At 49.1% G+C, this 16,872-nt stretch overlaps 1 protein-coding gene across 1 annotated transcript in view; it reads left to right on the forward strand.

Annotated features, from left to right (window-relative positions):
• The window catches only part of SEMA3C (semaphorin 3C), a 381,732-nt gene that overhangs the window by 251,080 nt on the left and 113,780 nt on the right, over positions 1-16,872 (forward strand). The window contains exon 10 of the mRNA XM_060244661.1: positions 3,327-3,396. Within this exon, the coding sequence (XP_060100644.1) occupies positions 3,327-3,396 (70 nt within the window). The remainder of the gene's footprint in view (positions 1-3,326; positions 3,397-16,872) is intronic.

Raw genomic sequence — 16,872 nt, forward strand, 5'->3', positions numbered from 1 at the left:
TTACCCTGGGTTCAGGCTCACAGCATTGGTGGAGGAGGTGGGCTGGAGAGGGGTTTTCCCTCTCTCCAGGCAGCACAGAAGTATCTGGTCAGTGCTGCCCTACTGGCTCTCCAGTCTGCCCATGCAGGTTTCCCTCTGCACCCCCCCCCCCCAATAAAGTTTATATCTGCACTACCTAGCATTATGTTTTATGGCACACATGGCTTGGCCTGGCAAAGTCATATTTATGGCAGATCCAGCCCTTGTAACAAATGAGTTTGACATTTGTGCAGCATAGGCTAACTACGAAGCTGTATTTATTTATTTATTCATTTCATTTCATTTGTATCCTGCCTTTCTCCCTCATGCAGGGAACCTATAGCAGGTAATATCATTCTTCCCTCCTCCATCTTCTCACAACCACCACCTATGAGGTAGATTAGGCTGAGAGTGTATGAAGGTCACCCAGTGAACTTCCATTGCCAGATGGGGATTTGTACTTGGATCTACCATATCCTAGTCTGACACTCTAACCACTACACAGCACTGGCTTAAGTAGTCCTGCCAGGGGCTGTATGTTCCACTTTTCTGGAAGAAATGGGTTGGAATAAAAGGTACCATGTTCCATGATGGAGGCAGGAACTTTGGTAAGACTAGGGTGCTTCTGGAGCCTCTGGGTCTCACCACGCCTGTGCAGCTTCATCAGCCTGGCACAGATGAAAAAGAGAAACGATAGCATCTATCACTGAAATTGTTATCCCATGCTTTCTCTAAGGAGCTCAGGGTACCACCCATGGACCTCTGTTGCTCCATTTCATTCTCACAGCAACCTTGTTAGGCAGGTTAGACTGAGAGAGTGTAACTGGCCCATGGTCATTCAAGCAGTCATTTGAAACTAGATCTCCCCAGTGATAGTCCAAAACTCTAACTACTTCTGGTTTTGAAAGGGCAAGCTTTTTCTCACAATTTTTCTTCATTAATGGAATTCATGTGGAATAGGGATATCTCCTGAAAATATTTTGCTCTGGAAATTTATTGTCAGAATTTGTGTAGCTTCATAGTACAGTGGTAGTGGAAACAACCGTACTTGTAGAGTCTATACCAATGGTCCCCAATCTTATTGGTGTACTGACTCAGAGTCCAAATTTACTTGGTACAGGGACCAACATGGGGGAAAAAAACCTCCTGGCTGAGCAGCCAAGAGAAAGGGTGGGGATCACTGAGGAAAAGGCTTCCCATCTCCCTTTCTAATGGCCATGCAGCAAGGAGAAAGGAGGGGATTGTTGGGGAAGAGGCTTCCCATCTCCCTTTCTTCTATACATAAAGCCAGGAGAAAGTGGGTTGATTGCCTGTGAAGAGTCTTCCCGTCTCCTTTTCTCCTGACCTTGCAGCCAGGCGAAAGGTAGATGGGATTGCCAGGGACAAGGCTTCCCATTTTCTTTCTCCTGGCCACATGGTCAGTATGGAGATGGCTCTCCACACCACCTCAGCTGCTTCTGGTTCTCTGGCATAGCTTCTTTAAATGGGCTGCATGAGGGAGCCCCACCATTCCAACTGCACACTCCCAATGAGAGAGCCTCACTATCCCAAATGTGTTGTTTCTTGTGCAGTCCCATTTAAAGGGGCTGCAGGAGGAACCTAAGTCCACTGAGCAAGCAGGGAACTGTCTGTAACAGGGAGCCTGCAGCTGGGCCACTGTGGAGGCTTTGGGAGCCACAAGCAGGGTTTAATGTCTCAGAGCCATTTAAACCAAACAGCTGAGCAGTGGGGAACTACCACCTTCTCGGCTGTTTCTCATAAGGAGTCACAAACCACCACAAACTGCCCAGAAATTTCAGGGAAGTTCATTGTGGTTCAGCAGTTCATAAATTTTAGTTTGCAAACTCCAAACCAGCCAAAATTTGGGATGAACTTTGGTTCATCAGTCAATTTGTGCCCATCTCTATCCACATTCATAGGCTGTACAACACACTTTCGGGTCTGGTGTACTGGTTAAGTGTGTGGACTCTTATCTGGGAGAACTGGGTTTGATTCCCCACTCCTCCACATGAAACTGGTGGAGTGACCTTGGCTCAGTCATAACTCTGCCAGAGCTGTTCTGCTCAAGAGCAGTTTCTGTCAGAGTCTTTCAGCCCTACCTACCTCACAGGGTGTCTGTTGTGGAGAGGGGAAGGAAAAGGAGATTGCCTTTTTGAGACTCCTTTGGCTAGTGAACAGCAGGGTATAAATCTAATTTCCTCCTCCTTCAAGATGCACAGGTTTGGAAACACTGGACAGCTTCATCCTACTTAGAGACTGTGTTTACTGATAAATATTGGTGGTGGGGGTTGGGGGGGGAAGCAGTTGTCTAGATCTACCAGTCATTATCAGCTATGGAAACATTCACAAGAGTTTGTGTAGTCTTAAGAACAATGCAGTTTTAAGCATATACTATGTGTGAATGTGAGAAATAGCAGTTGTTAAATATAGGAATTAAATGATGAATTTTTACATCCTAACAGTTTTGTGGGACTCAGATATATTTAATATACTGGAAGTAAATCTGATCAAGTGCAAATATGTCATGGACTGGGACATAGGTCAAATTCTGATCACAGCCACAGTGTGAAGGGGAAAATGGCATCACCTTTTCCTTGCCAGAGTTGCCAGGTCCTTTTGCCCATTCAGCAGTGGAATTTGGGGGGCATTCTGGGGGTGGGTGGGGATGGTTCAAGGTTCAGGGATCAAGTTTATTGTTACAGTCAATCAGTTCGCATAAAGCATTTTGGAACAGAATGTAAAGGAGGAGGATGTTGTGCACAGGACACTCTGGTTTGGGGGCAAATTCTATGGTTGAATTGGGCTTAAACCATAGAGTTTGTCCAAAACCAGATCATACCGCATGATGTCCTTGATGCAGTGACTTCATTTCTGGGTGACATCATCATATCAGGGAAGTCACATGGATTCACCTACTGGTCTTCTGGTCGGTGGTGGGAAAAGCCCCTGAGACCAAAGGATCCCCTGCTGGGACCTGGGCGCTTGCGATTCCTTGCTCCTATTTTGTCTTCTGAAGTGACCCCTGGGAGCCACTATTTGCTCCATTTGGAAACTGAATTGTAACAATGGCACCCATGGGGGTGAAATTATTGGGCTCACCCACTTGACACCTTAATTTTGCAACACTGGTTTGGGGGTAAAACTTGTTCTTACTGATGTTAAGAGAAGAATGTTATATGACTCTTGACCATTTCTAGACAAAGCAAAATGTCTTATCCATTTCAGGTAGGATTAAAGGCAGGGCCTTAGTTGGAGGGCTGGAAATCATAAAAAACAGATAGAGTGGCTGTTTTATTTCTTTTCCACAGAGGATGTGTTCCTTCTAGAAACAGATAACCCCAGAACAACACTGGTTTATGGCATTTTCACAACATCCAGGTAAGATCTGTTCAAGTTTGAATTGTAGATGGAAATAGAAGCTCCTGAGACACTGACAACACGGCACCCATTACATGTGTTTGTAGAAGTGTTTCAGTATCTCTCATCTAAGAAGTGTTTGTGTGAATTCTCTTCAAATGGCAGATTCACCAAAGCCCTTTTTGTAGATAAAGCAGGCATTTCCATGGGTGCCCAGAGACAGCAGTGGTGCCCTGGTCTTTATGTTAGCCTCTAAAATAATGTGTTCCTTCTGTTACTAGAGTAACATGTCAACCATTTCCAAATGGCAGAGTATACCATTCCTATAATGGTTAGAAAGAGAGTGGAGTCAGCTACTTTCAGCCATTGTCCAACTGAGAGGTGGTTTGGTATTGGCCCTTAAGATGCCTTTCCCCCAGCATTACAGCACTAACACTCCACCAGCATAAGAACAATGAAATAGTACTTCTATTGGCAGAGGAAGAGAAATTTGCTTCTACAAAATTCCTGCCATCTGCCACAGATCTATATTGTGTCAGGCTTCCCCCTTGAGTACTCAAATATGGTATTTCAAAAGGTTCCATGTATTAAGAATTTCAGGTAAGATGTGCCTCGCACCGGTTTCTGAGTCAGAACTGGCTATAAATCAGCAATAATATAGGTTCAGTGCTAGGCATAGCTTAAGCCCCACCCCCCTTACTGTTCCCAAGCATATCTTTGGACTTTTGGTTTTCCTTCCCATCAGTTTCAAGGTTGTGATTTTGATAAAATGTTACCAAGCAGTGGCCTTCAGACACAATATCCAGGCCTAGCTAGCAGGTGCAGATTATGAGAAGCAAGGGATAACAACTGTAGAAATATGCAGAGGAAAGACAAGTACAGTAGACCAGTAACCCTTTCATGGCAAACCCTTGACAAACTGTTGATGTGGGTCCCTTGGCCCTGAAGAAAAATGGGAAGGGGTCCTCAGTTGGCAGGAAGTGGGGGTGGGGAAGTCCCCCTCTTTGGCCTTCCCTCCACTGGAGGTACTCCTTATATACGGACTTCCAATTGCATTTTAAAAATTTAAAACTCTTTTGGACTAAATGATTTGTCAATGTTGGAGGAGAACAGTTTTCTATTCCCATGTTTATTTATTGTGATGTACCAGAGGGTCACTGTTAAAGTCTAAATGGGACTGGGACCCTTTAGACCAGGGGTATCAAACATATGGCCCAAGGAATGAATCAGGCCTCTGGAGGGCTCCTATCAGGCTCGCAAGCAACTCACTGTCATCTGCTTCCTTCTTTCTCTCTTGCTTCTTTCTGCATCACAGCTTGCTTTGCCAAGCTTGCTCAGGAGCTACAGAGCAATTTTCTCCATTGCACATGAAGCGACATGCAGAAAAGTTCGCAATGCCCAGCCATTTCATGTTTTCCCTGGGTCTTAGGCCAAAGCATTGACCATGAGATTTCTGTAATGAATGTCAATAAATCAAAAGTAGGTTTGCAACTTAGTTTATTATTTATTTTATTGCACTTGTATCCTGCCCTCCCCAACGGGCTCAGAGCGGCTAACAACAGTCACAATTCGGTGACAATTCACATTGTAGCGATAAAACATTGTTAAAATATTAAAACAATTTAAATACAGCTCAATTTCAACTCCGATGGCGTTCTGTCTATGTCGAATTTAATTTGTCATGATAACAGATACACACCTGAACAACACCTGAAAAGCCTATTCAAGATTGCTACAGCAGACATTGTCTCCAGACTTTGATGTAATAACTCAGAGCAGTTATCAGAAATGGTTAAATAAACAAAACATTGCAAGAGAGGTAAATCTTTAAGCATGTTTTGAGTTTTTTAAAAAAATCTTTAATTGTGTTTGTCTTTATCCTTCATAAAGTTTACATGTCCAGTACCTGGCATTACACACAGGGCCAATTATAGGAATTGTTTAGTTTCCAGTCTTGCTAGGTCTTTAAGGCACCTGTATTGATCTGGATTTGTTATAAAATTTTAATAAAGGACTGTAAGGAGGGAGGGAGCAGAATAGCTAGGGACTGTAGTTAGGATAAGTATTGTTGTTAGTCAGTCAATTAGAATTAGTGTTAGTGAGTTGTTTTGGATCAGATTAGTGGGTTGCTGTGTGTGAATGTGGTGTGGGGAGCAGTGGTGGATAAAGTTGATTGGGGGAGGCCACCATGGAACAGGGGAACCCAGTAGTATTGGGATGTGGGAGGTTATGGTGGTTGGACAAGGTATTATAAAGGAAGGAGATGGAGATATGGTCTTCTTCTGTGTCCCATCTTCAAATATGCTGGTAGTGGGGCTAGGAAAAACATTCCTTTCTCCTGTACTGATGCTGTGTAACATCAAGTCCATTAATAATAAGACTTCAACATAGCAAAATTATTTTGCGACACAGAAAGTGGACCTGGTGTGCATGACCAAAACTTGTGTGAGAGAGGGTGAAACAGTCACTCTTGAGAGAGCTTGCTCCCCTGGGTTTCTCAGTCCTCCATCAGTCCCAAATAAAATGATAAAGGGGAGTGGTGATACTTATTCAAGAGACTTTCTCCTTCAGGTCACTCCCTGCACCAAAGGTCACCAGGATTGATTGTGTAAATTGGGACACTGAAGAGAGCTTGGCTATCTGGCTGGTGTATCAACTGCCTAGCTCACCAGCACATATCCTGTCACACCTACTGGAGGCAGTATCAGGCTGGCCTTTTAGTCCTGGAGGACTTCAATGTTTGTGCCGATGAAGCCACCTCCTCTCAGGCTGCAGATCTAGTGTCATCCATGACAGCACTGGGACTCTCTTGATTTGTGTCAGGCCCCACCTTGGGTATGATCTTTGGGAAGGGGATAAATGTGAATCTAGATATCACTGATACAGTGCCATGGTCTGACCACTTTGCCCTGAAGTCCTGACTGAGCATTCCAACCCCACCCTGCATAGGTGATGAGCTGATTTTTGCTCACCTGCAGAGACTGATGGATCCAGTAAGTTCCAGAATGCTCTGTAGGATCCATTGCCCCCCCCCCCCCGTCAACTTGTTGGATGTGCTGATAGGGAATTGGTATATAGAGGATCTCTAAAGCCATCAACAAAATCACTCCCCTCTATGCTCCCATACCATGGTATACCTTGGAGCTACAAAGGATGAAACAGGAGCTGAGATGGCTAGAACGAGTGTGGTGGCAGACTTCTGATGAAGTTGCAAGAACATCTTATAGGATGTTTCTGAAATGCTATGAGATGGCAGTGAAGCCTCCATTGCATCTGCTAACTCTTACCTAGCTAAAATATTCAGAATAATAAGATCATTAACTTCTCTCCCCCTGGGGATGCAAAAAGATAATAATTTGGCTGTTGGTGCTGAGGCTTTTGCAAGCTATTTTGTATTCACTCTTGTCTTGTCACTCTGCCAAGAACTGCCAGCCACCATTGATACAGTACAAGAACTGCAGGCCCCTTGGCTGTCTTCAGGTCCAGTAATGAACCATTTCAGCCAACTTTCCCAGAATGAGGTTGACAGGATTCTGCGAGGTCCACCACATGCCTCCTGTACCCCGACTCATCATGGCTCATGAAAGTTAGTGGTGATGGGATACAGGCCCCCCATCAGGTATCAAGTTATCCCTGAGTGCAGATATTTTACCAGGGGCTTTGAAGGAGGTTGTGGTGAAACTGCCAGTTTGGTGTAGTGGTTAAGAGTGGCAGACTCTAATTTGGAGAACCAGATTTGATTCCCCATGCATCCATGTGCAGCCAGCTGGGTGACCTTGAGTCAGTTGCAGTTCTCTCAGAGCTCTCTCATTCCCACTTACCTCACAGGGTGTCTGTTCTGGGGAGAAGAAGGGAAGGTGATTGTAAGTCACCCTGTGAAGAAATAATCCTTGGATCCTACTGTTCCAGTCAACTACCAACCAGTTAGTTGAAAGAGTGATAGCCAAACAGCTCCAGGCCTTTCTGGTTGATTCCTCAATCCCTCTAGACTGTCTGGCACCCTAGGCAAGGCTAACGTCTGGTGCCCCCGCACGGATAACCAAGTAACATGGGGCACCTTATTCATCACCCCAGAAGGGCAGTGCCCTAGGCAATCGCCTAGTGGCAGGGCTGTCCCTGCTTGATCCTGTATCCATTCCAGTCCACCTGGGCTATGAGACAGAGATGGTGCTGGTTGCCCTTACAGATTATCTCTAGAGGCACCTGGATATGGGTGATCAGCACTGCTGTTGTTACTTGATCTGACAGCAGTGTTCAATATGGTTGATTACAATGTTATGACCCACCACCTTGCTGATGTGGGGATACATGGGCAGGAGCTCACAAGAGCAGAATTCCAGAACCTCTAAATTTTATTGTGGTCTTTATTACCCCTCCCCCCCGCTTCAAAAAAAAAAAAAACCTTGCTTCTGGGTGTCAAGTCGGCTGAATTCAATAACGAGTCTCTTGATAAAGTAGCAAGTTTATTGTAATCAGAACTGTGGACCATGGCAGAGATTGAAGGACTGAAACGCATATGCACTAATCCAGTATTTAAAGTATGAATCTAAAGGATTCCTACGGGGGGCAATCTATGCAACACATCTTCACACTAGGATGCTACTTCTTTCGTTCCCAGACCGAAGTCTTGACACCCCATACTCCCCACAGAGAACAAGGCTGGGAAGGCGCCACTATCTTGTTCACAGGTTAGCATTTCAAAGCAGGTTACACAACAAAGGCATTTCTAGAGAGGGGGCAGGAGAGTGAGCTAGCAGCCCCCGGTGTACACTGTAAAGTACCCAGACTCCTTCACTTCAGAACCAACCTTAATACAGATATTGAGTAACCCATAGCAGACTTGACATACTGCCCCCCCTAGGATCCCCCTCCTGCCGGGCGGCCTTGCAAGGAGGGCGAGTCACATTTATGGCTCCGGAACTCGGGCCCCGAGAGGCTCCGGCACTCCCCCTTCGAGGGGAGGGTTGGTGAATCTTGTGAATGCCATTTGGACGGCCCCGGAGATCTGCGCAGTAGGCTGCAATGAAAAACAGGGTGGACTTTACCAAGAGCAGGGGGGAGGTCTAACTCTACTGTCACCGGGTTGATTACCCGCTTGATTTTGAATGGCCCTAAGAACTTAAAAGCCAATTTCCTAGACGGTTGTGCCAGAGGCAGGTTTTTTGTTGACAGGTACACGGGGTCCCCCACCTTCAAGTCCCAGACTGGCACATGGCTTTTATCGTACTGTTTCTTATACGCCTCCTTGGCCAGCTTCAGGTTTTCTTGAATGGCTGGCCAACATTGGCTGGGACCTTGCCACCATTGCTCGAAACTTGAGCCCGTCAATCCCTCCCCCCCTGGCAGCATGGGGATCGGCTTTCCCTCATACCCGAACACTGTTGCAAAGGGAGATGCTTTTGTGGAACTGTGAGCGCTGTTGTTGTAAGCGTATTCAGCGAAGGGGAGGAGGTCCACCCAGTCCGACTGGCGTAGGCTCACAAAGCACCGTAGGTACTGCTCTAGCACCCCGTTCACTCTCTCAGTCTGTCCGTCCGTCTGGGGGTGATAGGCAGAACTTAGCCCCTGTTCCATCCCTAGTAACTTACAAAACTCCCGCCAGAAGGTGGCAACGAACTGAGGCCCCCTGTCACTTATGACCTTGTCAGGGATGGAGTGATGTTTGGCCACGTGGTCGAAAAATAAAGTCGCTAGTTTCTTGGCCGTGGGTAATTGGCTGCAGGGGATGAAGTGGGCTTGTTTTGAAAACGTGTCCACCACCACCAGTATGACTGTTTTCCCCCGGGAGGGGGGTAGCTCGACTATGAAGTCCATGGACACCATGGCCCATGGCCGTTTTGCTGTTTCCAGAGGCTGTAGGAGTCCCGGGGGTTTCCCCCCCCTCCTTTTTGCCATCACACACACCGGGCAACCAGCTACAAAGTCCGACACATCCTTCTTTAGGGACGGCCACCAGAACTGCCGGTGCACCAAGTGCAAGGTTTTTACATAGCCGAAGTGCCCAGCTAATTTGGAGCAGTGACATAGTTGGAGAATTTCTTTCCTTAATATTTCCGGGATGTACAGTTTCTCCCCCTTGTACCAAAGAGCGTCTTTTCTTTTCTGCAACCCCTCCGGCCGCCCACCTCCCTCCCGTTCGGCCTCTAGGGTGATTCGTTCTTTGCTTAGCCCGCTCAATTCCTTTTTCCTCTGCGAGCGGGTAGTGACCATAGCCGCCACTTGTGTGGGGGGGATCAGGGAATCTACCACTTCCTCTCTCTGGCTCTCATGCTGTGGGAGCCTGGACAGGGCGTCTGCTAGGAAATTGCGGGTCCCCGGGATGTGTTTCAGGGTGAAGTCGAATCTGGAGAAGAAGCCCGCCCACCTGATTTGCTTTTCACTCAATTTTCTTTTCCCTGTTAGTGCCTCTAGATTTTTGTGGTCCGTCCATATCTCAAAGGGCACCCTGGCTCCCTCCAACCAGGACCTCCAAGTTTTCAGTGCAAACATGACTGCGAAAGCCTCTTTGTCCCACACTGACCAGTTCCTCTGCTCCTCCGAGAACTTTCGCGAAATGTAAGCGCAGGGTCTCAGCTTCCCCTCCTCATCCCTCTGCATGAGAATGGCTCCTACGGCGACGTCGGAGGCGTCGCATTGGACCACAAACCCCTTCCGCTCATCTGGGTGGCTTAAGACCGGCTCGCTTGTGAACAGTTGTTTAAGCCGGTCGAAAGCCGCCTGACAAGTCGGTGTCCAATTCAGCCTGGCCCCTGGTCGCTTTGCCTCCTCCCCCTTCCCCTTCGTCTTCAGGAGGTCTGTTAGGGGCAGAGCGATCTGGGCGAACCCCTCAATGAATGTCCTATAGAAATTGGAGAATCCGAGGAAACTTTGGAGCTGTCTACGTGTCCTCGGGGGGGCCCACTCTAGAACTGCCTGAACTTTGGCTGGATCCATGGCCAGCCCGTCCCCAGACACCCGGAAGCCCAAATAGTCTAGTTCCGTGCGGTGGAACTCGCATTTAGACAGCTTGGCGTAGAGCTGGTGCTTCAGCAGGGTGGCCAGCACTTCCCTCACTAGTTTCACATGGGATTGTTCGTCTTGCGAATAAATAATGATGTCATCAAGGTACACCACCACCCCCTTGTACAGAAATTCCCGCAATACATCATTTATGAAATTCATGAACACCCCCGGTGCCCCTTGCAATCCAAACGGCATGACTAAATATTCAAATTGCCCCATCGGGGTGTTGAACGCCGTTTTCCACTCATCCCCCTCCTTGATGCGCACTCGGAAGTACGCGTCCCGCAGGTCAAGCTTTGTGGAAATCTTCCCCCCCGCCACCGTGCTTAGCAAATCTTTGATGAGGGGGATGGGGTAGGCGTTTGACATGGAAATCGCGTTAATCCCACGAAAATCCGTGCAAAGCCTAAGACTGTGGTCCTTTTTCTTTCTAAACAACACGGGGGCCGCGTGGGGGGGCCGTCGCGGGTCTGATGAACCCCCTTTTCAAGTTCAAGTCTAGGAATTTTCGCAGCTCCTTCTTCTCAGCCCACCCCATTTGGTAGAGCTTGGCCCTGGGAAGGCTTTCCCCGGGGATTAGTTCTATTGCACAGTCTGTGCTCCTGTGGGGGGGTAGCTGGTTGGCCTCCCGCTCACTAAATACCTCCATCAGGTCGCGGTAGGCGTCCGGGACATGGTGCACCTCTTCCACCAGGACGCACGCCCTCTCCCGAGCGGCTGGCGCTCGTGGCCCCCATGCTGCCTGCCAAAGGTGCTGGTTGCAACTTGGGTCGGGAAATCTGATGGTCTGGGCTCTCCAGCGGATGAGGGGTTCGTGCTTTTCCAACCACCCCACTCCCAGGACCACGGGGTAGCCGCAGGCGGGCGCGATCACAAACGTCTCTGAGTCCCAGTGATCCTCAATCCCCAGGGGGCACGGCTCAGTCTCTTGCGTGCAGGGTTCCCCCCCCCCATTACTGACTCATCCATCTGTTCAAAGTGCATGGGGTGGGGCAGTTGTAAGCGTTTCAATCCCAGAGCCTCCACCACCTTGGGGGAAATCAGCTCTCTATTACAGCCCGAGTCTATGAGGGCCCGGATCTGTAGGAACCTTTTTAGCTTTGGGTTCAACAATTTGACCACTATAAAGTACAACCTTCCCGTGGGTCTCACCGTGAGCAGTGCCTCCTCTCGGTCGACCTGCTGGTTGGCACCGTTCAAAGCAGGTCGGCGTCGTTTCCCGCCGGCTCCTCTTCCCACGCCAGCTCGGCCAGCTCCTCTGACAGACGCACCTCCTCCTCTTGTAGGTCGTCTTGCACCAGGAGCGCGCTGCTCTTCGCCGCGTCCTTAGGGCGGCCGGTGGTTTTCTTGGGGCCGGGGGTGCCCGGGCGGGTGGCTCCCTGCGGTGGGGCGGCCCCGGTGGCTGATTGGGGGCAGCCGGAGGCTAGATGGTTGGGGTCCCCACACCGAAAACAACGTCGGGGCCCCCCCGGGGCAGCCACCGCCTGCTTCTTGACTTTAGGTGGCTCAGCCTTCCCGGGGCTTGCTTTCGGCGTTCCCCTGCCGGCGGCCAGTGCTTGGCGCAGCATCGCCACTCGTTTCAGGTTGGTCTCCACTTCCCCCGCCAGCTGAATCCACCCCACCAGGGTATCGGGGCGGGCTTGCGTGAGCGCTCTATCCAGGATGCTCGGGTTCAGCCCATTGGTGAAGTGCTCGATCTTCATCACCTCGTTCCAGTTCCGAGCCCGGGCGGCGTTGGCCTGGAAGTCGGCCGCGTACTCCCGGATGGATCGGGCCCCTTGCTTCATGTTCCGCAGCGCCGCCAGCGCTCGGGTTTCTTGCAGGGGGTCCTCGTACTGGGTCAGCAGGGCCTGCACGAAAGTGTTTACGAAATGGAGGACCGGGCTGTTGGTTTCGCATAGGCTCACATACCACTTCTTCGCTGCGCCCCGTAGCTTCGACCCGAGGTAGTCCACGCGGCTCATCTCATCGGGGAATGAGTCCCCCCAGTAGTGCATGTAGCTGTTTGCTTGGATCGCGAAGTAGTTCACTTCCTCCGGGTCCCCGTCGAACGTGGCGTCCAGCTCCCGGCCCCCCCAGGTCTCTTTGTCTGACCGGGGCAGGGGGGGGCGCCGCTGGGGCCTGCGGGGCCGCTCCGGGTGGAGGAGCGGCGGGGCCCTGTCGAGCCGGGGGTCCCCGCGGACCCGCCGGGGCTGGCTGTTGCTGGCGAGCCCCGGTCACCCCCAGCGCTCTGCCCAGCTGCGCGGTCAGGGTCTGCATCTGGTCCTTTAGGTCTCTCACCGCCCCGTCGATCTCCCTGCGGACCATCGCGCGAAACGTCTCGTACTCCTCATCGGTCTGGTCCTTGGGGCTCGCCCCTCCGTCCTCCGCTCCGCACTCGGCCCCTTTGCTTCCACTCTCGAGGTCCTGCGCCCCCGCGGCGCTGGCGCCTTCGCTCGCCTCACCCGGGTGGACGGCGGCGGCCTCGGCCAGTTGGACCCGCTTGGTGTGGCGTGTCATGATCGCCTCCCGACGGACCGGGGCTTGATCCATCAGCGTAGTGGAGGTTCTTGGCTGGTATTGCCGTGGGGTCGCCACCAGCTGAAACTGTGGAGGGGAGGCCGCGGTCCTTCTGGCAGTATGGATGTGCCAGGGTGTCTCGGCCCCCTCCACTCTGGTTGGGAATCCTCCATTCTCCGGAGACTGTTCGGACATCGCCTTTTCAGTTGCCGGAAAGGTTGAACTCCAAGATAGGGAGTCCTTCAAAATGTCAAGTCGGCTGAATTCAATAACGAGTCTCTTGATAAAGTAGCAAGTTTATTGTAATCAGAACTGTGGACCATGGCAGAGATTGAAGGACTGAAACGCATATGCACTAATCCAGTATTTAAAGTATGAATCTAAAGGATTCCTACGGGGGGCAATCTATGCAACACATCTTCACACTAGGATGCTACTTCTTTCGTTCCCAGACCGAAGTCTTGACACCCCATACTCCCCACAGAGAACAAGGCTGGGAAGGCGCCACTATCTTGTTCACAGGTTAGCATTTCAAAGCAGGTTACACAACAAAGGCATTTCTAGAGAGGGGGCAGGAGAGTGAGCTAGCAGCCCCCGGTGTACACTGTAAAGTACCCAGACTCCTTCACTTCAGAACCAACCTTAATACAGATATTGAGTAACCCATAGCAGAGTTGACACTGGGCTCCACAGTTGAAACCCCCTGTGAGAATTTTGCTGAACTAGAAGATTTGACAAACTTTCTAATATTTTTCTCCACAAAAAATAGGAAAATAACCAAAACATATAAATCATACAGATGAAAATCTTCATCAGGCCACTGTGGCCACATAGAAAAAAGTAATTTTAAAAGTACGATGGGAGTAAGATTTTATTATGACAGTTATAATACCAGAAGCATTTTTAGGTAGATGCTGAGCTGATATAATTTAGTATAACTTCTGGTGATGTCAGGGGTGTATGGCATATGCAACTGAGTTATTCAAATGAGTTGTGCTAATGAATTCCAGCACCTCCTTTTCCATTAAATGACCCCTGTATATGGGAAAGCCTTATAGTGTCTTGCCTTCTTTCTCCATGGTCGAGGACAGAGGGTGCTGCTGTTAGCCAAACTGCCCTCAAAAAAGGTATGGGGGAATTCTATTAAGTGAGCAAAGATAGTCAATTAGTACAGGGTCAATAACCTGTGTATACAAGAGTCAGTCCTCCAAAGGAGTCCCCTTAAATAGCAAGGAGATTTTAAAAACTAAAATAGATTTTTATTAGAGAACACTCAAACACACAAAAAACACAAGTATTCAACACACATACAGGTCTAGGAAAAATAGGTAGGAAATTGATAGGGACATATGCATGAGCAAGAAAATGATGAGAGGTGATACTTTACCTCTCAATGATGAAAGAAGGATGATTCTTCAGCGAAGACAGAGGGAAGGGAGAGCAAGAGACGACCAGCGTCACTCACAATAATGGGCCCAAACCTGATCAGGAATTGGGGGTGACTCCGGCAACAAGGTAGGGATACCATCAGAGATACACCTGAATGGACAAAAACCTGACCTTTTATAACCAATTTCATATCCTGAGGCAGGGTCTTGTGATGAGCTGCGTCTACCTGGAGATGGCTCCCAGGACATAGAACAAAAGAATTTGATAGGTGATGATGGTTCATGAGGTGCGGACCATCTTTTACCTAAAGAAATTGGAGTGGTCAATCTGGGGCCAAACGTCCGCTATTGTAATACCTTGGGAGGGGGACCATAGAAAACAAAAGAGAGTAAATGGGTTGCAGGATATAACTGATGACCAGCAATCTTCTTCAATGATGATATATTGAGCTGAAAGTCAGCCTTGATGGGCGACAGGAGGATTTTTTTATTCAGAGAAGATTATGTTACAGCAGTCCATTGTTGACAGCTATGCCTTTGCATCTGCATTTCCAAAGCATTGGCAGGACTCTGGAATGTGGTGCATGCAGGAGAAACCTTCTCTGCATGGCAGTTTGCAGGGAGAGTGTTTTCTTCTAGGAACATCTTAGGAGCAAGGTTTCCTTCAGAGCTGCTCCTGGAGTTGCCTTCTTGAAGACAGCAATGCAGTTGCTGTTCTGCAGAGCTGAGCAGCTTGCTGTTGAAGTACAGTTCAGGGTTCTTTCAATGTTGCAAGCATAGGCAATCCACACACTGGCAGGCACAGACAGAAACAAGCTGTCCATAAGAAACAAATGTTCATAGCTGGGCTGGCATACCAGCCATATCATATGATTATAGTCCATAACAGTTCAGAGCAGCTGGAGAGGGGGTGCAGAGCTAACAGTGCTTGGGAAAAGAATCTTGCCATGTTACCTTTTGGTATGTGGCATCTCACAAGAGGCAATTATTTCCCCCATGTTCCCCTTCACCCAGCTAGTCTGGAGCTTCAGGCTGGATTGCCTTCAATAGTGGATGGCACCCCACTATATCTGTTAATGTATGGCTGACATGACCAACTCCCAGCTCTTGATGGGGTGCTACTAGTAACAGTGCCAATGTCCCAGCCTCCAGGTGGGACCTGGGAATCCCCTCAAATTACAGTTTATCTCCAGATGACAGAGTCCAGTTCCTCTGGAGAAAAGGGATGCTATCCCCCCCCCCCCCCATATCTTCAGGAGTTTCCCAACTTGAAGCTGGCAACCCTATACCGCATCCCCTGATGATGACTGGGAGGACCTGGCAACCTTAGCCAGCAGTAAAGAGTCTGTGTGTGACTTTGGATGCCTTGTTATCTGTGGAGGCCCAAGTCACAAATGCTGGCAGATTGGCTTTTTTCTATCTTTGCCAGATCAGGCAACTGGCTCCCTCTCTCTCTCCCCCTGAACTGGCTGCAGTGACCCTTGCAGTGGTCACCTCCATGATGGACTACTGCTACCTAGTCTAGGCAGGGCTACCCTTGAGTCTGATCCAGAAACTACATACAGTGGTGGCACATGTTCTGAAAGGAACACCATTAAGAGCACATATATATCTGGTGCTTCGCCAGCTGAACAGACTTCCATTTGAGCACCGGATCAAGTTCAAAGTGTTGGTTTTGACCTTCATAGCCCTATGCAGTATGGGAGCAACATATGTTCAGGACTGTCTATCCCAGTATGTGCCGAGAAGAGCATTATGCTCAGTGGATCAAGATCTGCTGGTGGTTCCCGACCCCCAAAATATCTGTCTATCCTCAACTCACTTTTCCCTTAGTACCTGTTGCTAGGCAACCATAGTATTCCAAGCTTGGTTCTGTCAGTAAAAGGTGGGGGGAAGACCTTTCCAGGCCTCTTTTGGCTTTTGAGGGAGAACTCATTGGGGCCTGTCCTAACTAGGGTTACCAGCTCCAGGTTGGGAAATTTCTGGAGATTTTGTGCTGGAGTTTACATAAGCCAAACTTTGGGGAGGGGAGAGGCCCCAGCTAATGCCATAGAGTCCACCCTCCAAAACAATTATTTTCTCAAGGAGGAGATAGAGATGTTGCCTGGAGTTCAGTTGTGATATCAGGAGATCTTCAGGCTCCACTTGGAGGTTTCCTACCCTAGGCCTGGCAGCACCTGTGGGTGACTTGATGCCACCTGACTAGCATGACTTAACTAGGTCTGGCTACTTGCTCCTGTTCATAAGCAGCCCCCTTATAACATCCACTGTGACATGGCAGTCAGTGCTTCAGAGCAGGGTCTGCCAGACTCAGGTTCCTACAGTGGAAGGTGCCTGAGTGATTTTGGACCACCCACATACTTTCAGCCTAACCTACCACATAGGGTTATTACCACAAAGGGAGGGAGGAAGCTGAAGTCAGAGGGGCAGATAAAGGTAAGTGGATGGATGGCTGGGAAGGAGAGAGGGTTGCCCACTCCAACTTGGGAAATTCCTGGATATTTGAGGGGTGGAGCCTGGAAACATTGGGATTTGAGGAGGAGTAGGAACTAAGTCAGGTACAATGCCATAGATTCCACTTTCCAAACCAGTCATTTCCTTCTGGGGA

This window comes from Heteronotia binoei, chromosome 8 (assembly GCF_032191835.1).
Source record: "Heteronotia binoei isolate CCM8104 ecotype False Entrance Well chromosome 8, APGP_CSIRO_Hbin_v1, whole genome shotgun sequence".
Taxonomy (NCBI): Eukaryota; Metazoa; Chordata; class Lepidosauria; order Squamata; family Gekkonidae; genus Heteronotia; species Heteronotia binoei.